At 40.5% G+C, this 19,788-nt stretch overlaps 1 protein-coding gene across 6 annotated transcripts in view; it reads right to left on the reverse strand.

Annotated features, from left to right (window-relative positions):
- Positions 1 to 19,788, reverse strand: part of dnajb2 (DnaJ heat shock protein family (Hsp40) member B2) — a 54,687-nt gene that overhangs the window by 930 nt on the left and 33,969 nt on the right. For 3 of the 6 annotated variants that reach the window (XM_059031994.1, XM_034018835.3, XM_059031995.1), the window contains 7 exons: positions 16,057 to 16,166; positions 15,430 to 15,483; positions 14,766 to 14,876; positions 14,301 to 14,387; positions 12,879 to 12,981; positions 10,691 to 10,761; positions 1,077 to 7,279 (listed from right to left, as the gene is read on the reverse strand). In XM_059031994.1, coding sequence (XP_058887977.1) covers positions 6,738 to 7,279; positions 10,691 to 10,761; positions 12,879 to 12,981; positions 14,301 to 14,387; positions 14,766 to 14,876; positions 15,430 to 15,483; positions 16,057 to 16,166 — 1,078 coding nt within the window. In that variant the 3' untranslated portion in view covers positions 1,077 to 6,737. Of the gene's footprint in view, positions 1 to 1,076; positions 7,280 to 10,690; positions 10,762 to 12,878; positions 12,982 to 14,300; positions 14,388 to 14,765; positions 14,877 to 15,429; positions 15,484 to 16,056; positions 16,167 to 19,788 lie in introns of those variants that run through there. The other 3 variants (XM_034018846.3, XM_059031997.1, XM_034018856.3) reach the window with 3 other exon arrangements.

A 19,788-nucleotide genomic window follows, 5' to 3' on the forward strand; every position in this document is an offset into this window, starting at 1 on the left:
CTGCACACAAAGCAACTGTGCAGCTCAGGAAGACGTCACCGGGGGAGCTGGGACACCATTTACTTCTGTGACAAAAAAAGAAAAAAAAAAAAACACACACTACTCTTGTAGTGCAGGATGAAAGTCTTCCTTGGAGAGCTTTCAGTTGAATGTCCTTGCCCAGGTGCGTATCCCAAAATGATGGCATCCATACTGCTGCTGCTGGGGTTATTGTCATGTCAAGCATGGATGTAAGGGTGATGTTTTAGCCTGAACAGCTTGTTAATTGTGGAGTTAAATAGAATACTGCAGCTATAAGCATGAGGAACTGTTACTTTTGATGCGTTTAAGTGGTGTCTTTTTCATTCAGTCATTTATAAATGTGAATATCAATATTTGTCCCAGCACTATATTATTTTATTTATGTGTTTATTTGATGAGCTGATCTGCCTACACATTAAAATGCCAGTATTGTGTAAAAGTAAAATAAAAAAATTAGGTAAAGAAATATTTTATAATAAGCAAAACCAGCAATAAACCTTCTTGTACAACTTTACAGGGTCCAACTTTACACTGGTGCAAAACGAACAAGAACATGGCCTACTGTGTGACCCTGGGAGTCATCCAGCATGTTTTTGTTGCTAAATCACTGTTGCTTTATATCAGTGGTACTCAACTCTGGCCCTCAAAATCTAATCCAGTCCAGGTTTTTACTCCAAGCAGGTTCTAATGTAGTTCATTGAAGCCGCTAAAAGGCAATTAGGTAATTTAGAACATGGTTGGAATAACGAGAAGGACTAGAATATATCTCGAGGGCCAGAGTTGATTACCACTGCTTTACACCATTTACTAGCGCTATGGGGCAGTGTAACCCAAGGCACACTTTCCATGACGTCTTCATGATTCAAACACTGCACATACGAGCACTGTTGGTTGTTTTTATGACTTTCAAACCAACTGTAGTTTCGGATGGTCTCTTACAAGGTGGCTTTTACTACAGTTGATAAAATCTCTGCCCGCCATTACAATGCAGTATTTTACATGTGTATTGTAGCGTTTTTCGGGTTCTTGGGACAAAGATGAGACTGAGGCTGTGATCGAGTTGAAGGCTCAAACCGTTTATTTTTGACATAAATAATAAAATAAAATCATAAAGTAAGGGAAGGGAACTGGGAGTCGAAAATGAAAATAAAATGATTCAATGGTATTTGTCTTTTCTTACCCTAACCTGTCTTTCTCTCCATCTCCCCTAAACACAACCTTCTCTCACACTCTGGTCTCCCCCCAATCTCCTGGTCTTTTCCACGCTCCCCCTTATATCCCCTCGTTCTCTCCGCTCCTTAATCAGACCCCCGCTCCCATGTCTATCACGCCAAACCTGCAATTCAATTCCCCTACACACACATCCACACAACATGCAACCTCTGCACGCATACACACAATCGTTACAGTTGCTGCGTCCTACTGTTGTAAATTGTTTTAAAAACACAATTGCAATTGTTTTGATATTCTCCCCATTACCATCGTTTATTATTATTATTATTATTTTATTATTATTATTCTTTTCCTCGTTTACTTTGTATAAGACACGTCTGTGAAACTGAGTAAGGGCACTTTGACGTCATTATGGGTGTGTGTTGTTCTGGTTGCCATGGTTCCTGTGTTGATTCCTGTGAAGCTGACAAAGTTGTGGTCTCTGTATGGGTGCTGATAAAGCAGGCAGAGAAATAAAGAAGGGATTCGAAAAAGGAACCAGCATCTCTCCATTTTCTGCCTCTGCCGATCATGGATTGCTATAAACTGGCTGAATATAAATTTGTCTTTAATCAACTGCAGCCAGAGCTTTTTGCTATTGTTCACTTAGGTTGTTGAACTCTATTCCGGTTACCATTAGGCAGGTTGAAACACTGAAGTCTAATGTGAAAGCATACTTTTTTATATAATTGGTTGTAACTCTAGTGTATTCCATATTGAGCTCTTGTTTTGTTTGTCACTGTGTACAGCGCTTTGGGATGCCATGGTGTTATATACAAATACATTTGTATTGTTAGCCAAATGGTCAGCAACCAAACAACAACAGGAGCAGTCTCCTCCGAAGTGCTGGAATGAGAGTAAGATCATGGTCATTCTTGACTGCACAGTTCCCCAGTGACCATGCTAGGGGGCTGATTATGAAGCAGCTAAAACATCTGATAAATACAGGTAAGAACTCAATGAGCAGGTATTAAAAGCCGCACTGTTTAGCAGAGATGTATTTTCATTTGAAATCCAGTTTGATGTTAAAGAATTCTCTGATGCCATCATTACTTTAAGGTAGTCTTGCACTTCCTGAAGAGTGTAAACAATGACATGCTTGACCCAAAAGTCACAGATGATGTGAAGGCTTTGGAAGTTGACACAGTACCACCACCTGAGTGTAATGCATGCACATTGAGAACATTCTTTAACCTAGTACCACATACAAAACGAAATACATAGAAAACATGTGTGCGTACACAGCAGGTAAGATCAAATGATGTTATTAGCTATAACTACAGATGGGTTGAAGGGCTGTGGTGTCTTATTCTGACTCTGGGGCAGCTGCAGTGCAGCAGCAACCAAGAATCCAGGGAAACTGACTTCTGTTTTTAATCTTTACAAGATCTGATTTTTGTTATCGTCATCAATGTGAAAAATATGGCACATTTCAGGAACAGTACTCCAAATAGAAGGAATGAAAGCCCAGGTGTACAGTATAGGGCTGTTTAGTTAATATCAATTGGTAGCCAGCATTGCCAGCCCTGTTCGGTAAAACCTTCGTAGTATTTAGTTTGTTTTTGTCTCTTAAAACTGGCAACTAGATTTACCTCCATAGATTGGACAGACCCATTGGGTGAAACCCAGAGGAAGTTACAGAACAGAAAGAGGCCTTTCATGCTTGAAGGATGTGTGTGAGCCCTCTCCCTACTGCTAACTGCAGTGCACTTCATTACAACTAAACAAGAATGTGCGAGCCCTCTCCCTACTGCTAACTGCAGCACACTTCATTACAACTAAAAAAGAATGTGTGTGAGCCCTCTCCCTACTGCTAACTGCAGCACACTTCATTATAACTAAAAAAGAATGTGTGTGAGCCCTCTCCCTACTGCTAACTGCAGCACACTTCATTACAACTAAAAAAGAATGTGTGTGAGCCCTCTCCCTACTGCTAACTGCAGCACACTTCATTACAACTAAACAAGAAACCGAGAACCCAGAAATGAAGTTAACACAGATTTCAGAAACTCTGAGAACCCAGCAATAAATACAGATTTCAACTGAGTGATGATGTCAATGCAATACATTCATACCCAAGGCAACACTCCTCAACTCATAAAGACGACACTGAACGTCAATCCATTCAAGTCAAATGTCATGCTTGCATCCTGTTATTTTAACACAGAATGGTCCCAGTACTGTATTTTAGGAAGTACCAAAAACAAACTAAAACATAGTTAATGATATGTCAGACATTTCCTAGGTTTTAGCATAACATTCTTGCAATTATCAGTTTTTGTTGTTTGGCACTTTCTAATGCCCCCATGCTGCTACACTTAAAGTTATAATTAAATACACTACAGCCTATGAACAATTCATTTAGTCAGAACAAATATAACTGGGATGTTAAAATGTATGTCTTACTGGACTAAACTATTACCATTTTTTTTTTGTTTCCATTTAAAAATGCAATCAATACCCTGCAATTCTCTCAATTTCTTTTTATTTTTTGCTATTCCTGCAAGTTTCTTCGGGCCCTCTAAATTCTCCCTGACACAAGATTCCTCACTTTACTTAGCTGAAAAAGGATATAAAAGAAGAACAGTGAGAAAACAGACATGTGCAACACTACGCCTTGGAAAAACACATTAGATTACTGTGCTGTTACATAATAGATACGTGTGTGTGTGTGTGTGTGTGTTCATCATTACTGTGCTGTTACATACTAGAGATGTGTGATTGTTATTATTTACTACTAATGCCTAATGACTGTGTGGGACAAAGTATTTGGGGTGCCACTGCAACTGTATGGGATTTTTGCATATATTTAATTATACATTGTGGTGGTACCTCTGCCCTGCTGTGACGGCTTGATCTACAAATACTCTGCATCTATTTAAAGAGGGCAGTGTTAGCTGTACAAGATATTTAGGGGTAGATGTACTAAAGTGTTGCGTCTGTCGCAATCTTTGCAAACCACATGCAAACCAGTCGGAAATGTAGTGTGAAAAGTACTAAACAAACGCAACACTGTTAGCATCATTTTAACAAATGTTTTGCAGCCACAGTTCTTTTTTTGCACTTTAGCCTTAAATGAATATGTAATTCTGGGCATTCTGCAGAAATTCGCAAAAATAGGGTGGAGCCAGTTGTGCTCAATGTATTTTTGAGATGAACACCCAAGTACCTAATTTTCATTAAAGTCAGGGTGTGCTTACAAGCCTTGAAAACATTTCTATGACATTTCTGGTTTTCCCAGCGTGTTGGGAGCAATAGACTGCACACATGTGCCACTAACACCTCCAGCTCATTCTGAGCATCTGTATAGGACCATGATTTATGTTGTTAATTGTCTAGGCTACTAAGCAGGCCAAGTTAAAAATAAGAATAATTAACATACAATTTAAAAAAACCCTAAAAATCATTTAGTTTCAATTTAAAATCATCTTTTATTCACATTGTACACCAATGTGTACAATGCAGCAGCATGATTTATTTTGTGTTACCAGTAAGCTAAAGTAAGAAAAAAAGTATTCATTTGATTTTACTACTGTACTGTATACTGTATATATATAAAGGCAGTTTAAAGTTATATAACCTAAGAAAACCTCTGGCAATCTACGTAACACTTTGGTATTGGAAACATGTTACTTTTATTATGGCCGTTCACGTTAACTTGAGGCATCAATACCAGAGGGTTTATACCCTGGTTAAAAAAAAAAAAAAAAAAAAACACGCAACTACTGTCTGCAGTATTTACATGGGTTTTCAAACCATACAGTCGACAAAGGCTATCAATCAAGGAAAGTGGTGTTTAATATAATACAGTGGAAATAGGAATATTAATATTATGGGGGAAAAGCTAACACTTCAAACACTGTTTTGTATATGCACTGACATCTCATGAAAATATATCGTTTACAGGATTTAGAAAATCCATCTGATTGGTAAATTAACAGACATTTTTGCATAATTAAGGTTCGCTCACATTACAATTTGTAGTAACCAATCAATGATCCGGTGAACTACCTATGGCTGTATCTGACCACCACCAATTCAATGATAAAGCAATTCACCCCACACAGAACTCTCAAGGCACACCTGAAGAAACCTACAGCTTAATGCACTGAAAGGTGAATGCTCTGCACAAAACAAAACACTGTAATAAACAGCCTAGTGAGGGTGATGATGTGATGCCATCAATAAAGAGACAGCACACTCTGACTGTGCCGAGATATTACAGTGTACTTGTATAAGGCTGATGCACTGTTTCCTCTCTCAATCAACTGTTTTGCAATACACAGTGTATTCATGGAAAATGTCTCGGCCCCGCAGAACCTGATACTTTAGCTGTCAGGGAAAGTGCGGCAACTACGCTCATGAAAAATCCCTCAAAGAACCACCAGATTTAAAAAAAAAAAAACCTCTGGGTAGACACAAACCAGCTGGAGGTGTTTCACCAGAACTCCATGCCTTCAAGTACCAAACGCTATTGCAATTGAAGCTAAAAACTAAAAACTGGAAAATGCTGAAAAAAACAAAATGTACCATGATTAGACATTATCACAGCTAATATTTTAGCATATTTTCCTGTCTTGTTTCTATGTTAAAATCAATACACTTGTACAGTATGTTTCTTTCTAGCTTCATTTTCATTAGGTTCAGAATTAATGCAACGCGAGCACATGCTTTTTAGTGGTTACAGCAGAGAAGTGGTGTATTTTTGCAATAAAAATATATATTAAAAAAATATATTACTGGTATACAGACAGTATCATACGACCACAATGGCGTAATGTTTTGCTGATGTTATCTTTATTTGCTTTAATGTAATGTTAAATTTGTAATTAATTTAAAAATAATAATAAAAAAGTTATCTTCATTGTAAATGGCTGAAATTATTCAGATGGTTTTTCATTTTTCAAACTACTGTAGACATTGGAATCAACAAATTAAAAAATACAGTATACAGTAACACAGCCCAAGAGAGGGAGGTGACTTAAACAAACCCAAAGCACATCTTGTTAATGAACAACAGTACACAGCCCATTCAATTCCTAAAAGCTCTCTGGCACACTGCTGGAAAGTATTTGTTTTACAGTTCAAGCAGCACCGCATGATAACCTCAGTATAGTGTGATGTGCCACGAGTTTACTGTGGAATCAGGGACATTTCCTTACAACCCACTGTATGTTTTCTCCACTAAAGTCTGAAATTAGATAATAATCCTTTCAGCTGAAGATAATGTTAAAATTTGCTAACTAGTTCAAAAATGATCCAACTTTAGTTATAACATATTTAATTCATAAAAACAAATTACAAGTGAACACATAATGATCAATATTTCAGTAATTGCAGATTTCTACAAGAAACTTTTACTCTGCGTTGGCAATGTCTTGATAAATTCTTGCCTTTCCAGGAAGCATCACTCTTCTCACAGGAAAACTAAGGAAATGTGAATCACTGTGATTGCCAATGAGTGCATGTTATTTGTGATTGCCAATGAGTGCATGTTATTTGTGTTAACACACACAACATTTTGACTTTTTCTTTTTCTTTGGCTCTGTATCACAGTCACCTCCCTCCACCTGTGCCTCTGGAGAAGACCCTTGGTTTCCTTCAAGCCCCTCTGAGCTACTTCCCTGGTTTCTATCCCCTGTCTTACCCTTCTTACCCATCCCTGCTGGTTTCTCTGGCACAGTGCTTGTAATCCCACTGTTCCCACCACTCTCCTCTGTTTTCCCTTCTTGCTGGTGTTTAGTTGAAGCCCTCTCTGACTCGGATCTCCTGACCCCCCCTCTGCCTGTACACTCCCTCACTGTGCGCACACCTGCTCCGTGCGGGCCGGCTCCCTCCATGGCAGAGAGGCTGTTGGCTATGGCTAGCTGCAGGTCTTCATCCTCCCCATCCTCGTCCCAGCTGCTGTTCCAGTGGCTGAAGGGGGTGCTGCTGAAGGACCTTTGTGTGGGCCCCCCACGGGAGAAGGAGTGCTGGCTCTGGAGGGCTGACTGCTGCTCTTCTCTCTGGCTGAGCTCCAGCGCCAGAGCCATCTCATCCTCCACACCTGCAGAGGGACAGAGACACACCTTCACTTGCTAGATCCATATTTTGGTCAGAATCTTAAATCAAATAATAATTTAGAAAATCACATCATGTTTACATTATAACAGGTTTACCATGTTACGTTGGACAGTAACCATGTATTTCAACCCATACTTATCATACGTCACACTGCATATCATTTACTCTGCTTTTTATTATGGATGGTGTACCAAAGCAATCTTTTATAAGGGTGTGGCAGGGCAGCGGAGAGAGCCCTGCACACTATTAGAGGGTGCAGGGAAAAGCCCTGCTGAGTTTAAAATGTATTATTTTGAATTTGTTTTATTATTATTATTATTATTATTATTATTATTATTATTATTAATTTATGTATAAATATGACGATGAAAAGCAGTGTGTTTTGTTTATTGTTTGCAGCATGGATCAGGGCCGCCGAGAGCCGTCATGGGCGCCGGGGAAGGATTGGTATGTCCCGCCACCCCCCGCAAGCACAGTTCAAATCACTGTGTGAAAGGAAGTGTTTGACAGCGCCTGGATACACAATCATTACACAACAGAAGCACATCGGCTCGGTGTGCAGTACGGGAGTTGTTCTTTTTAATGTGGTGGTGGGAACGCAAAGGGTCTTGTGCAGGGCGTTGGGCCCTGGGGAAATTTCCCCGTCCTCTCGGTGGGCCTGGCATGGATGGGAAGCCCCATCCCACAAAACCTTGTGCAGAAGGTGGCCATCTCCCAATTTGATTAATTGAATAATTTGTTGCTAAACGGGAGACGGTCACCAGCATAAAAGCCTGCAGCTCTCTGTGTTCAGGGTGGGTGTTCGAGAGGAGAGAACAGGCACGAGAGAGGAGAACATAACTGAAACGAAAGTAAAAGTAAGGATCAGTGAAGGTCTGTTTTGTTTTGAGCTCGAGAGTTGTTTTTGTTTCAAACTTTAATTTCACTCTGTGAGCAGTGTTTTCTGTTTCAATATTTTATTTTATTTTTGTTTCAATAAAAACTGCGCAAGAGTGCTCTTTACACCCGAATATCTGTGTGTGTTGCAATTCCTGCTTCTGGCCTGACGTCACCACCCTCAGCTGTTCTTAATTAAAAAAAACATCCTCATTAATCAAAATGAAAAGGAAAGTTTGTTTCAGTGAAAGAAGGTCATGAGTGAACAAGAAAAACATGTTTTCAGAAGGTATCAGGTAACCTACAACAGGAAGCAAGAAGTAAAAGGAAAAGTAGAAATTGACTTCACTTTGAATGTTTGGTACAAATTGTACAGTGCTCAGTAAAGGGTCATTTTACTGAAACCGTTTCCCATAGTAACAGCACAGCAATGAGTAATAAAGCACAGTGAAAGCATGGTAAAGCATAGGTAAGCATTGTAGCCCTGAGATGTATTGTAAAGCATATTAAAACATGGTAAACTCTTAGTATAACTGTGAGAAAAGCATGTGAAAACTGCAAAAATAGTGTGCAAATTTATAATTGTAAACTTGTGTAGGAGTGGAGTACAGGTCCCAGTACAGCAAACTATGCACCTCATTACACTGATGTAAGCACTTGACAAAATATTTCTCTATTTTCTTATAAGTTTGACCTTTATAAAATGTGCCCCACAAATTATCATGCACAAAATGAGGATAGTCACTTCCGGCAGACAAAAATAATAAATATACCCTGATCTCCATGAACGAGCTATTGAATATACCGATCTCCATGAACGAGCTATTGAATATACCGATCTCCATAAACAAGCTATTGAATATACCCTGATCTCCATGAACGAGCTATTGAATATACCGATCTCCATGAACGAGCTATTGAATATACCCTGATCTCCATGAACGAGCTATTGAATATACCCTGATCTCCATGAACGAGCTATTGAATATACCCTGATCTCCATGAACGAGCTATTGAATATACCCTGATCTCTATGAACGAGCTATTGAATATACCCTGATCTCCATGAACGAGCTATTGAATATACCCTGATCTCTATGAACGAGCTATTGAATATACCCTGATCTCCATGAACGAGCTATTGAATATACCCTGATCTCCATGAACGAGCTATTGAATATACCCTGATCTCCATGAACGAGCTATTGAATATACCCTGATCTCCATGAACGAGCTATTGAATATACCCTGATCTCTATGAACGAGCTATTGAATATACCCTGATCTCCATGAACGAGCTATTGAATATGCCGATCTCCATGAACGAGCTATTGAATATACCCTGATCTCTATGAACGAGCTATTGAATATGCCGATCTCCATGAACGAGCTATTGAATATACCCTGATCTCCATGAACGAGCTATTGAATATACCGATCTCCATGAACGAGCTATTGAATATACCCTGATCTCCATGAACGAGCTATTGAATATACCGATCTCCATGAACGAGCTATTGAATATACCCTGATCTCCATGAACGAGCTATTGAATATACCCTGATCTGCGCGAATGAACTATTGAATTTACCCTGATCTGCACGAACAAGCTATTGAATATACCCTGATCTGCGCGAATGAACTATTGAATTTACCCTGATCTGCACGAACGAGCTATTGAACATAGCTGCCAAACAGCATCACATGTTTTTCCCACATGCTCAATTAATAGACAAATTGCCAAAGGTTAAACAAAATGTCTGCAAAGACTTTAATTACTGCTGATGCCAGCTGTGTAGTATGTATCCCTGCAATACCCTTCTTAATATGATGCCATGCACAGATCCTGGGTCAACTTGGAAATAAAGCTGAACAGATGCAGTAGTTATTTTGGTCGGACATCGTATCAGCCTATGAAAACTTTACGTTGGTGTCACAGTATTTGCGGTTTGTATCCAAATAAAAACGTCCTCCTTACAACAACATATTCAGCTGTGTTGTAACAGGGGGCTTATTTAGAAACAAATATGTGGTCAGTTAATGTTGTCATTTGCACAATATTGGCTGCAATCTGCAATCTCAATTATGTTGAAAAACATATTGTAGGGACACATACAGCACAGGAAGCAGCAACAGTAAGTAAAGTGTTTTGTTGTAAACACTACAACCCCTTTGGTAACAATTTAGTCATCAAGACTGCAAAACTAGTACTGAATCTTTGTGTGTGTGTGTTATTTTGTATATCTGTAGAGAGCCATATAAGGAAATGTCAATTTGTATGTACAATTCTGCACCTGCCCCAAAACAACTCATAATGCAGTGATCAGCAATTTACAATGCAAGTAACTGCAGTCTGACTCCACTGTGTAGTGAACTGTCATGCTCGGTATAGGTGTGGCAGTGCTGGATGGAGAGTACAGAGGGAGGGAGGGGGTGCACACAACTGTTAGGACTGCAGTGGGCAGTGCTGGATGGAGAGTACAGAGGGAGGGAGGGGGTGCACACAGCTTTTACTTGCCGTTTATTCTGATGGATTTTAGCTGCCCATCCTCCTCAACCTCAATTCTTTCCTGACCATTCTCGATGACCCTAACAAAAGACAGAGTAAGAACATTCAAATGTCAGAGGCGTCTGCTGTATCTTAGTATGGTTGATTCCAGGACTATGATATGTATCTAATAAGTGACATCAGCTCAGATATCCTACAAGCACTGAACAGATGGTTATACTGTATTTTGAAAAGTGACTAAGAAAAACTTTATTTGCAAGACGAGGGAGCCTGATGTAAGGGGGCGGGGGGAATAATGCTAAGTAACAATCCCACCTCAAATTCACATAGACGCTAAGTGACAATCCCACCTCATTCACATAGACGCTAAGTGACAATCCCACCTCATTCACATAGACGCTAAGTGACAATCCCACCTCAAATTCACATAGACGCTAAGTGACAATCCCACCTCAAATTCACATAGACGCTAAGTGACAATCCCACCTCATTCACATAGACGCTAAGTGACAATCCCACCTCAAATTCACATAGACGCTAAGTGACAATCCCACCTCATTCACATAGACGCTAAGTGACAATCCCACCTCAAATTCACATAGACGCTAAGTGACAATCCCACCTCATTCACATAGACGCTAAGTGACAATCCCACCTCAAATTCACATAGACGCTAAGTGACAATCCCACCTCATTCACATAGACGCTAAGTGACAATCCCACCTCAAATTCACATAGACGCTAAGTGACAATCCCACCTCATTCACATAGACGCTAAGTGACAATCCCACCTCAAATTCACATAGACGCTAAGTGACAATCCCACCTCATTCACAGACGCTAAGTGACAATCCCACCTCATTCACATAGATGCTAAGTGACAATCCCACCTCATTCACAGACGCTAAGTGACAATCCCACCTCATTCACATAGACGCTAAGTGACAATCCCACCTCATTCACATAGACGCTAAGTGACAATCCCACCTCAAATTCACATAGACGCTAAGTGACAATCCCACCTCAAATTCACATAGACGCTAAGTGACAATCCCACCTCAAATTCACAGACGCTATAAGTGACAATCCCACCTCAAATTCACATAGACGCTATAAGTGACAATCCCACCTCATTCACATAGACGCTAAGTGACAATCCCACCTCAAATTCACATAGACGCTAAGTGACAATCCCACCTCAAATTCACATAGACGCTAAGTGACAATCCCACCTCATTCACATAGACGCTAAGTGACAATCCCACCTCATTCACATAGACGCTAAGTGACAATCCCACCTCATTCACATAGACGCTAAGTGACAATCCCACCTCAAATTCACATAGACGCTAAGTGACAATCCCACCTCATTCACATAGACGCTAAGTGACAATCCCACCTCATTCACATAGACGCTAAGTGACAATCCCACCTCAAATTCACATAGACGCTAAGTGACAATCCCACCTCAAATTCACATAGACGCTAAGTGACAATCCCACCTCAAATTCACAGACGCTATAAGTGACAATCCCACCTCAAATTCACATAGACGCTATAAGTGACAATCCCACCTCATTCACATAGACGCTAAGTGACAATCCCACCTCAAATTCACATAGACGCTAAGTGACAATCCCACCTCAAATTCACAGACGCTATAAGTGACAATCCCACCTCAAATTCACATAGACGCTATAAGTGACAATCCCACCTCATTCACATAGACGCTAAGTGACAATCCCACCTCATTCACATAGACGCTAAGTGACAATCCCACCTCAAATTCACATAGACGCTAAGTGACAATCCCACCTCATTCACATAGACGCTAAGTGACAATCCCACCTCAAATTCACATAGACGCTAAGTGACAATCCCACCTCATTCACATAGACGCTAAGTGACAATCCCACCTCATTCACATAGACGCTAAGTGACAATCCCACCTCATTCACATAGACGCTAAGTGACAATCCCACCTCAAATTCACATAGACGCTAAGTGACAATCCCACCTCATTCACATAGACGCTAAGTGACAATCCCACCTCAAATTCACATAGACGCTAAGTGACAATCCCACCTCAAATTCACATAGACGCTAAGTGACAATCCCACCTCATTCACATAGACGCTAAGTGACAATCCCACCTCATTCACATAGATGCATTTTTTATTTCGTGACTATAACTTACTTTTTCGTTGTGATTTGCTTTCCGTTGACAATCCTGGTGGACGTGGACACAGAACGGAAATGTCCCACACCAGACCCACCCATTGAGGAGAATGAAGTAAAGTCTATTACAATGTGAAAACAAAACACTGGTTAGTACAGTATGTCATTTCATTGCACATGTGACAGCTGTGCATTTACATCAACTGCAGCTCAACAGACGTCACAACGGTGGGCAGAAGTCCTAGCACAGCAGCAACAATTCCGAGGAGTCATTAGTTTTCTTTTGTTGCTTTTGATTTGCTGGTTTTACATCATTGATCTCGGTTCAGTGGTTTGTTCATCAATGATACACTTCATGCATATAAAAGCTTTTTAAGAATGACTAGGTAAAGCTCTACAATAACAATGAATCTACTAAGATTTCATGAATGTAATTTTTCTGATAAAGTAACAATGAATAACACCTTCAGATATCAGTGGGAGACCAATGAGGATGCTGCTGGTGCTAACAGTAAGAAATAAGATAATACATGTTTTTTGGGGTTTGTGCAGCAGCCCTTTAGATTTAAGAAGCTAAGCTTGTTGTTACTTGGATGAGAGAACTTGTGATGCTGTAGGTAAGTGGAATCTTTATTTTTATTTAGAGTGCCCAATTAATTTTCTCCACAATTTAAAATGTCACATTATGGTCCCTCACCGCAACAGCTCCACAGAACTTAAGGTCACAGTGTCAAACCAGTCATCGTCTCTACACCCAGGAGCTGAACAGTGGATAGCGGCGAGCTACTGGCCTCTTGAGGATAAGAGCCGGCCCTGCAGGTGTCCCTTTGATCTGGGGAGTGCCAGCCAATGCTACACTCCGTGTGGAATCCCGAACTAAGACCACCAACTATTGACAGCCAGGATGCTCTCCTGCACTCCCCTGCATGACTCCTGTATGACTCCCCCTGCACACCACGTGGTTGTGCCTGGCCATCGGCTCGGGATGCATAACTCCAGTCACAGTCAACTACCACACTACAGAGCCTTCATGGAGAGGGCACGATCGCTAAAGAATAGAACACTTAAATAAGTACTATGATGTGATCGGTTCTGCAGGTACATCCAAAGGTATTTTGTAGATTGTGCTAAGGACTATCAATACAGAGTCCCCTTGCGATCGATAACCTTGCAGTGTCTATGATGCATTGATGCAGGATCATTCACACACACACACTGCAGGACCTGCTCCTGGGAAGGAGAAGCATTCACACACACACTGCAGGACCTGCTCCTGGGAAGGAGAAGCATTCACACACACACTGCAGGACCTGCTCCTGGGAAGGAGAAGCATTCACACACACACACTGCAGGACCTGCTCCTGGGAAGGAGAAGCATTCACACACACACTGCAGGACCTGCTCCTGGGAAGGAGAAGCATTCACACACACACTGCAGTACCTGCTCCTGGGAAGGAGAAGAAGCTCCGGGGTCCAGGTCGTGATCCCCTAGTGCTTCTGTGCATATCGGAGAAGGGGACGAAATCATCTAAAGAAGAGAGATAAAATGAATTAATACAGCTGAAAGCGTGTTATGGGGAAGGCGTCATCTGTTTTATTGTGCTTGTGAATAATGGTCTTGTTAGCTATCTTGATGTTCTGGCAGTGGTTACACGTAGTTTAAGAGATAAGTACAATTGCTTTTCAAACCCCAGACCTGAACCACTAGAATTTTTTCAAGTAGTCCCGGACAGTACCATTTGACATAGAATGACCCTTAAACAAGTATAGTGGTTTGGGTGCTATGAAATAGGATGTTAATGTACAATACCTTTAAGGATTTCTAACTGTTTTAAAAGGGAGGAGATTTGTACATTTATGTAGTTTTTATTACTAAAACTAGACCCACATTACTAATGACCCTTACCAAAGAAATCTGCAAACGGATCCCGACCCCCGAAAAACTCTCTGAAGACTTCCTCTGGACTGCGGAATGTAAAGGTGAACCCAGGGAAGTCTGCAGAGCTGGGTTCACTGGCTGGGCAGGGAGAGAGACAGAGACAGGTGTCAGAGCATTTACAAAGGGAAGTGTGCAGAGCTGGGTTCACTGGCTGGGCAGGGAGAGACAGATACATTTACAACACCAGATACACAGTATTCCAGCTGCCTTCAGTAGTTATTTCCAAATTCAGCCTGTTCACTATAAAGAAAAACAAGCCTACATACAATATAAGGCTTTAACAGGAGACACATGCAAGTCCACTGCCTTTTTTGCAACTAAAACATTGGAAACCAGGATTTGTTTTTCTCCCAGTTCTCTTGGACTACAAGACTGCTGCTTGCAGCAACAAAATGCAAAAAAAAATATTTTTAAATGAACTACAATGGATTATTCGTCCAACTGCAAGTGCTAACTCAAGTTCTAATTTGCAGTTAAATAAAAAATATGGACCCAACAGTTAATAGATGGGTCTATCAATCTGATCTAACCAAAAAACAGATTTTCCGATTTTTCCCGGACCCCTGAAATAATTTATAAAAGCCCACTGCAGTAGTAAATTGGTAAACCGGTAGACTCAGTAAGTTCTTACTTTGTCCTGTGAGTCCGTCCTTTCCATGTCTGTCATAAACATCCCTCTTGTTCTCTATAAAGCAAAAACATATTACTGATACTGTAGGTGCGAGTTAGCAAGAGAAATGAACATCCCATCAGTTTCTTTTCTCACTGTCAGCACTGATATTGCTAATCTCAATCTTTCTTATCACATTGTTCTAACATTAAAATGAAACACCTCGCATAACACCTTCATACTTGTTCATAACAAGCTGTACTGTGGAAGTTGTAAATGTGTTAGTGAGACATGAACCTGCCAGATACCATCGCTTCTTGAATCTGATTGCAGGAAGTGCAGACCTAACACGAGTATGAGACCCCTGGCCTAAGTGGAGGATGAACTGTGGAAAATAGCTATTAAACAGACCGGGGCATAGCGCGCTCTTCAGATACAGTAAGTAACCACAGAAGTGGCTTTAGTTCCTGTTGTTTCGCTTTGTCCACTCTTTGACCAAGGTTTTGAAACATCACTACTTTAAGGAAATGACACTGAGATAAAACTACGGGCTTCTATGGAAGCAAGTGCTGTAGCCCCCCACACATATCTTTCTGAGTCTTTCAAAATGCAAGCCTTATAGAGATAAGATGCAGGAGATCCTCTTACTGTCTGCCAGCACTTCGTAAGCTTCTGCTATCTCCTTGAATTTCTTTTCTGCATACTCCTTGTTGTCTGGGTTCTTGTCAGGGTGCCACCGCAGTGCCTGCTTTCGGTATCTAAAAATAAAACAAAACAAACGGTGTTACAGCCAACACGAGCTATAACAGAACCACACTGTGCTGAGTTATATTTAGAAAAGTATCTTTTGAATGCAAGATAGCTGGCTACGATTGGGTCGCCAACACTGACCAACATTGATATGTCCAAAAGTATGTGTACATTTTTTGCCACCATGATGTTTAGGGGCAGTGGGTATACACAAGTGCTGTGACCCTGGTGTTGGTCTACAGGGTCTTTGCAGGTTATAGGAACAATAGTTAATTTCTGCTAGACACTGCCTAATGGAACTTTATTGTGAGAATAACAAAATACAGTAGTGCACCAGCTGTAAAGACACTGTCTGGATCACAGATGTAGCGAGTCATCCGAGACAAGTGTTCAATAATTCCCAAAGGCGAAAAAAACCATGTTGCATATTGTTTTTTATTTAATTGAGAAATATAAAAATGTTTAAGCAGTTACACATCATGTAAGTATACTAAAGCGTTAGTGACATTATTTAGTCTCAACTCGCTTTCACCAGCAGCGAAAGCACAACGCCAGAAAGCTGGAACAATGTAGTGCTGCCGCTGTGCTGCGTCAGGCAGAAATCTGAGCACCTCACAAAGCTGCTTGTTACCATGGCAACTCACCACGCTGGGGTCCCTTTCTGAAGGCGTTGCTATGGTAACCACAGTTAGGTGAGGCACATACTGGATTTGGAAGGCAGCGCTGTGAACTAACTATTGTTGGCCACGTTTCCTTCTTTCAACTAAATAAGGCAAGGTTACATCTCTTATAATGGATGTAAAACTGTCAATTTCTTGCCACAACGTGACAAGCTGCCTTGTTTGTTGAATTAATGATTTTGTGATACTGTATTTGTGTCTTTATAGCAAATGTTCCACGTGGTGCCATGTAATGACTTGTAGAATTAAATACTACGTAGTTTTAAGGTTCTGATTTGCCAATTGATTATAAACTTGTATCCGCAATTCTGTTAGGTGTGTGTTGTTTACAGTGCTAATGTTGTTTTTTAATTGACGGGTATGTTTTACATAGCGACTGCAGTCGCTATGTAGAAATCAACTGAACAGTAAACTTAATTTTAGTACATTAGCCATTGAGTGGGGGTGGTAATAACTATTTTGTGATGTGTGCCTCACCTGTCAAAAAAGTCACAAGCCGCCACTGCTGTATCATTAACCCTTAACTAAGAAAATCTAAGAATACAGCTGCATACCACACACTGAGGGTCAATTGCACCAATGTGGATTAACCACTAACCCAGATTAAATCAAGGATTATATTTTAATCATGTTGCCCAAAACTTTAATCCAGGTTTTGTGTGTAATCCTTGTTTAAAATGGATCCAAGGCTATGAAAAAAAAGTTATTTTATGTTGCAAAAAATAACAACTATGTACAGTACATAACATGTACATCCAGTTCAAGACTCTTGTACTAGCCTACAGATGCCTTGACCAGACTGCACCCAGCTACCTCCAGACCCTCATCTCTCCCTACACCCCCACTCGACCTCTCCGCTCCGCCTGCACTAGAAGACTAGCTCTACCTCCGCTACACTCCCCTGCCTCCAGAGCCCGCTCCTTCTCCACCCTTGCTCCGCAGTGGTGGAATGACCATCCTACAGATGTCAGGACTGCCCAGTCCCTGACCACATTCCGGCGCCTCCTTAAGACTCACCTCTTGAAACAGCACCTGTAGAACTCCTCTGTTTGTATCCTGGGACACTATCACCCTTCATGTAAATGTGCTTTATTTTGCTCTTATCTGCCCCCTATTTTACTGCATTTAATCCTGTACTTCAGAATACTGTAATCTGCCAAGTGTTTAACCTGTAGTACTTTGTATTTAATCATATCCTGATGTAACTATCACTATTTAATCATATCCTGATGTAACTATCACTATTATCTGCTGTATTATTGAATTGTGGTTTGTCACACTTGTACTTTGCTTGAACAAAAATTATTGTATTTCTTGCTCTTATTGTATTACTTGTATTGTAACACTTGAAATGTATTTGCTTACGATTGTAAATCGCCCTGGATAAGGGCGTCTGCTAAGAAATAAATAATAATAATAATAATGTACAAGAAAAATGATTCCACTAATTGAAATGACAAAAGTGTTCTACAACCATATATTTTAGGATGTGACATCAATGGGTAAGAAAATTACTAGTTTTTTTCACAACCCAAACGGCGGAACACCAAAAAACAAGTGTTTGTCGCTCATTACCAGATTAGTCGGCCCACCGCTGGTATTGTTCAAACCCGAAAATTATATTAAAACGGCTAGGCAAAGGTGGGCAGGTAGCTACCGATACCAGCAAAAGGCTTGAAACCCACAAACAGATGAGAACTGGAAGCACATTATATGGAAGCTACTGTAAATCACGGGCAGTAGAATATGGTAGAAGAAATGCTATCTCTCTTACTTAATTATAAGAATCGGTACCTTTTGTTTACAAAGTAACCCCTGCATGTACTAACAAACTTTAGTGGCCTTAAATTAATGCTCATTCCAAATACATCGTCTCCAATAAATTAATACTTTCCGTAACTTGAACTTTTTTGCCTGAAACATTGTAATCAAGGACAATAAAATAAATATTAGAATTTGCCACTTTGAGTAGCCTAGAAACACTTTCACATTAAAATAAATATTTTGAAGTTTACACAAAGTAAAAACAAAGCTATTCTTACAGTTACTTGACATTCGGAATTAATGCAGGACAACCTGGTCGGCACAACTAGAGATCGGGTTAAGGGTTGTAGGAAAGCAGCTGGCTGCATGTGGGGCCTATGTTGCCGCTTCTTGATAATTAATTTAAAACATCATCTGACCAGAGAAATAGTATATAATGAGTGCAATTAATAAAATGTAATGTTTTCTTATGCTTTAACTCTTCTTTTTTTTATTTACATTTGCTAAATACGACGTATACAAATAATGACAAATTGCTAATCAGAAATCTAGGATTACCTGCTAATCCAAGATTTACTAATCCTAATTTACATTTTTGTGGTGCAATGCAACTGTGATTAAAAATAACCCCAGATCAACTAACCCTAGATTAGCACTACACTGAGTTTTGTTTAATCCACGTTGGTGCAATCAACCCAAAGACAATGGACCATATTTTCAAAGCATTTACTCCAGTCTTCATTTAACTCCTATTTTTTGGCAAAACATCTGTTAATTTCCATTCAATTTTCCTCCCCACTACTGATCTCTCTATCTCTATTCCTTTTGAATCCACAACCCTCTCTCCCTCCTCATCCACCAAGAACCTTGGTGTCACCCTCGACCCCTCCCTCTCCTACTCTCAGCACATCTCTACTCTGGCACGCTCCTGTCGCTTCTTCCTCAGCAACATACAGTAAGTAGAATTCGCCCCTTCCTAACTGACAGCTCCTAGTTCAGGCTCTGGTACTGTCCCCCCTAGACTACTGCAACTCCCTCCTGGCCGATCTCCCTGCCTCTGCTACCCGTCCGCTCCAGCTCATCCAAAATTCAGCTACTTGCCTTGTCTCTTCCCTTCCTCATTTCTCCCACGCTACACCGCTGCTCCGCTCTCTGCACTGGCTCCCTATCGCTGCTCGCATCCCAT

Source organism: Acipenser ruthenus, chromosome 10 (assembly GCF_902713425.1).
Source record: "Acipenser ruthenus chromosome 10, fAciRut3.2 maternal haplotype, whole genome shotgun sequence".
Classification (NCBI taxonomy): domain Eukaryota; kingdom Metazoa; phylum Chordata; class Actinopteri; order Acipenseriformes; family Acipenseridae; genus Acipenser; species Acipenser ruthenus.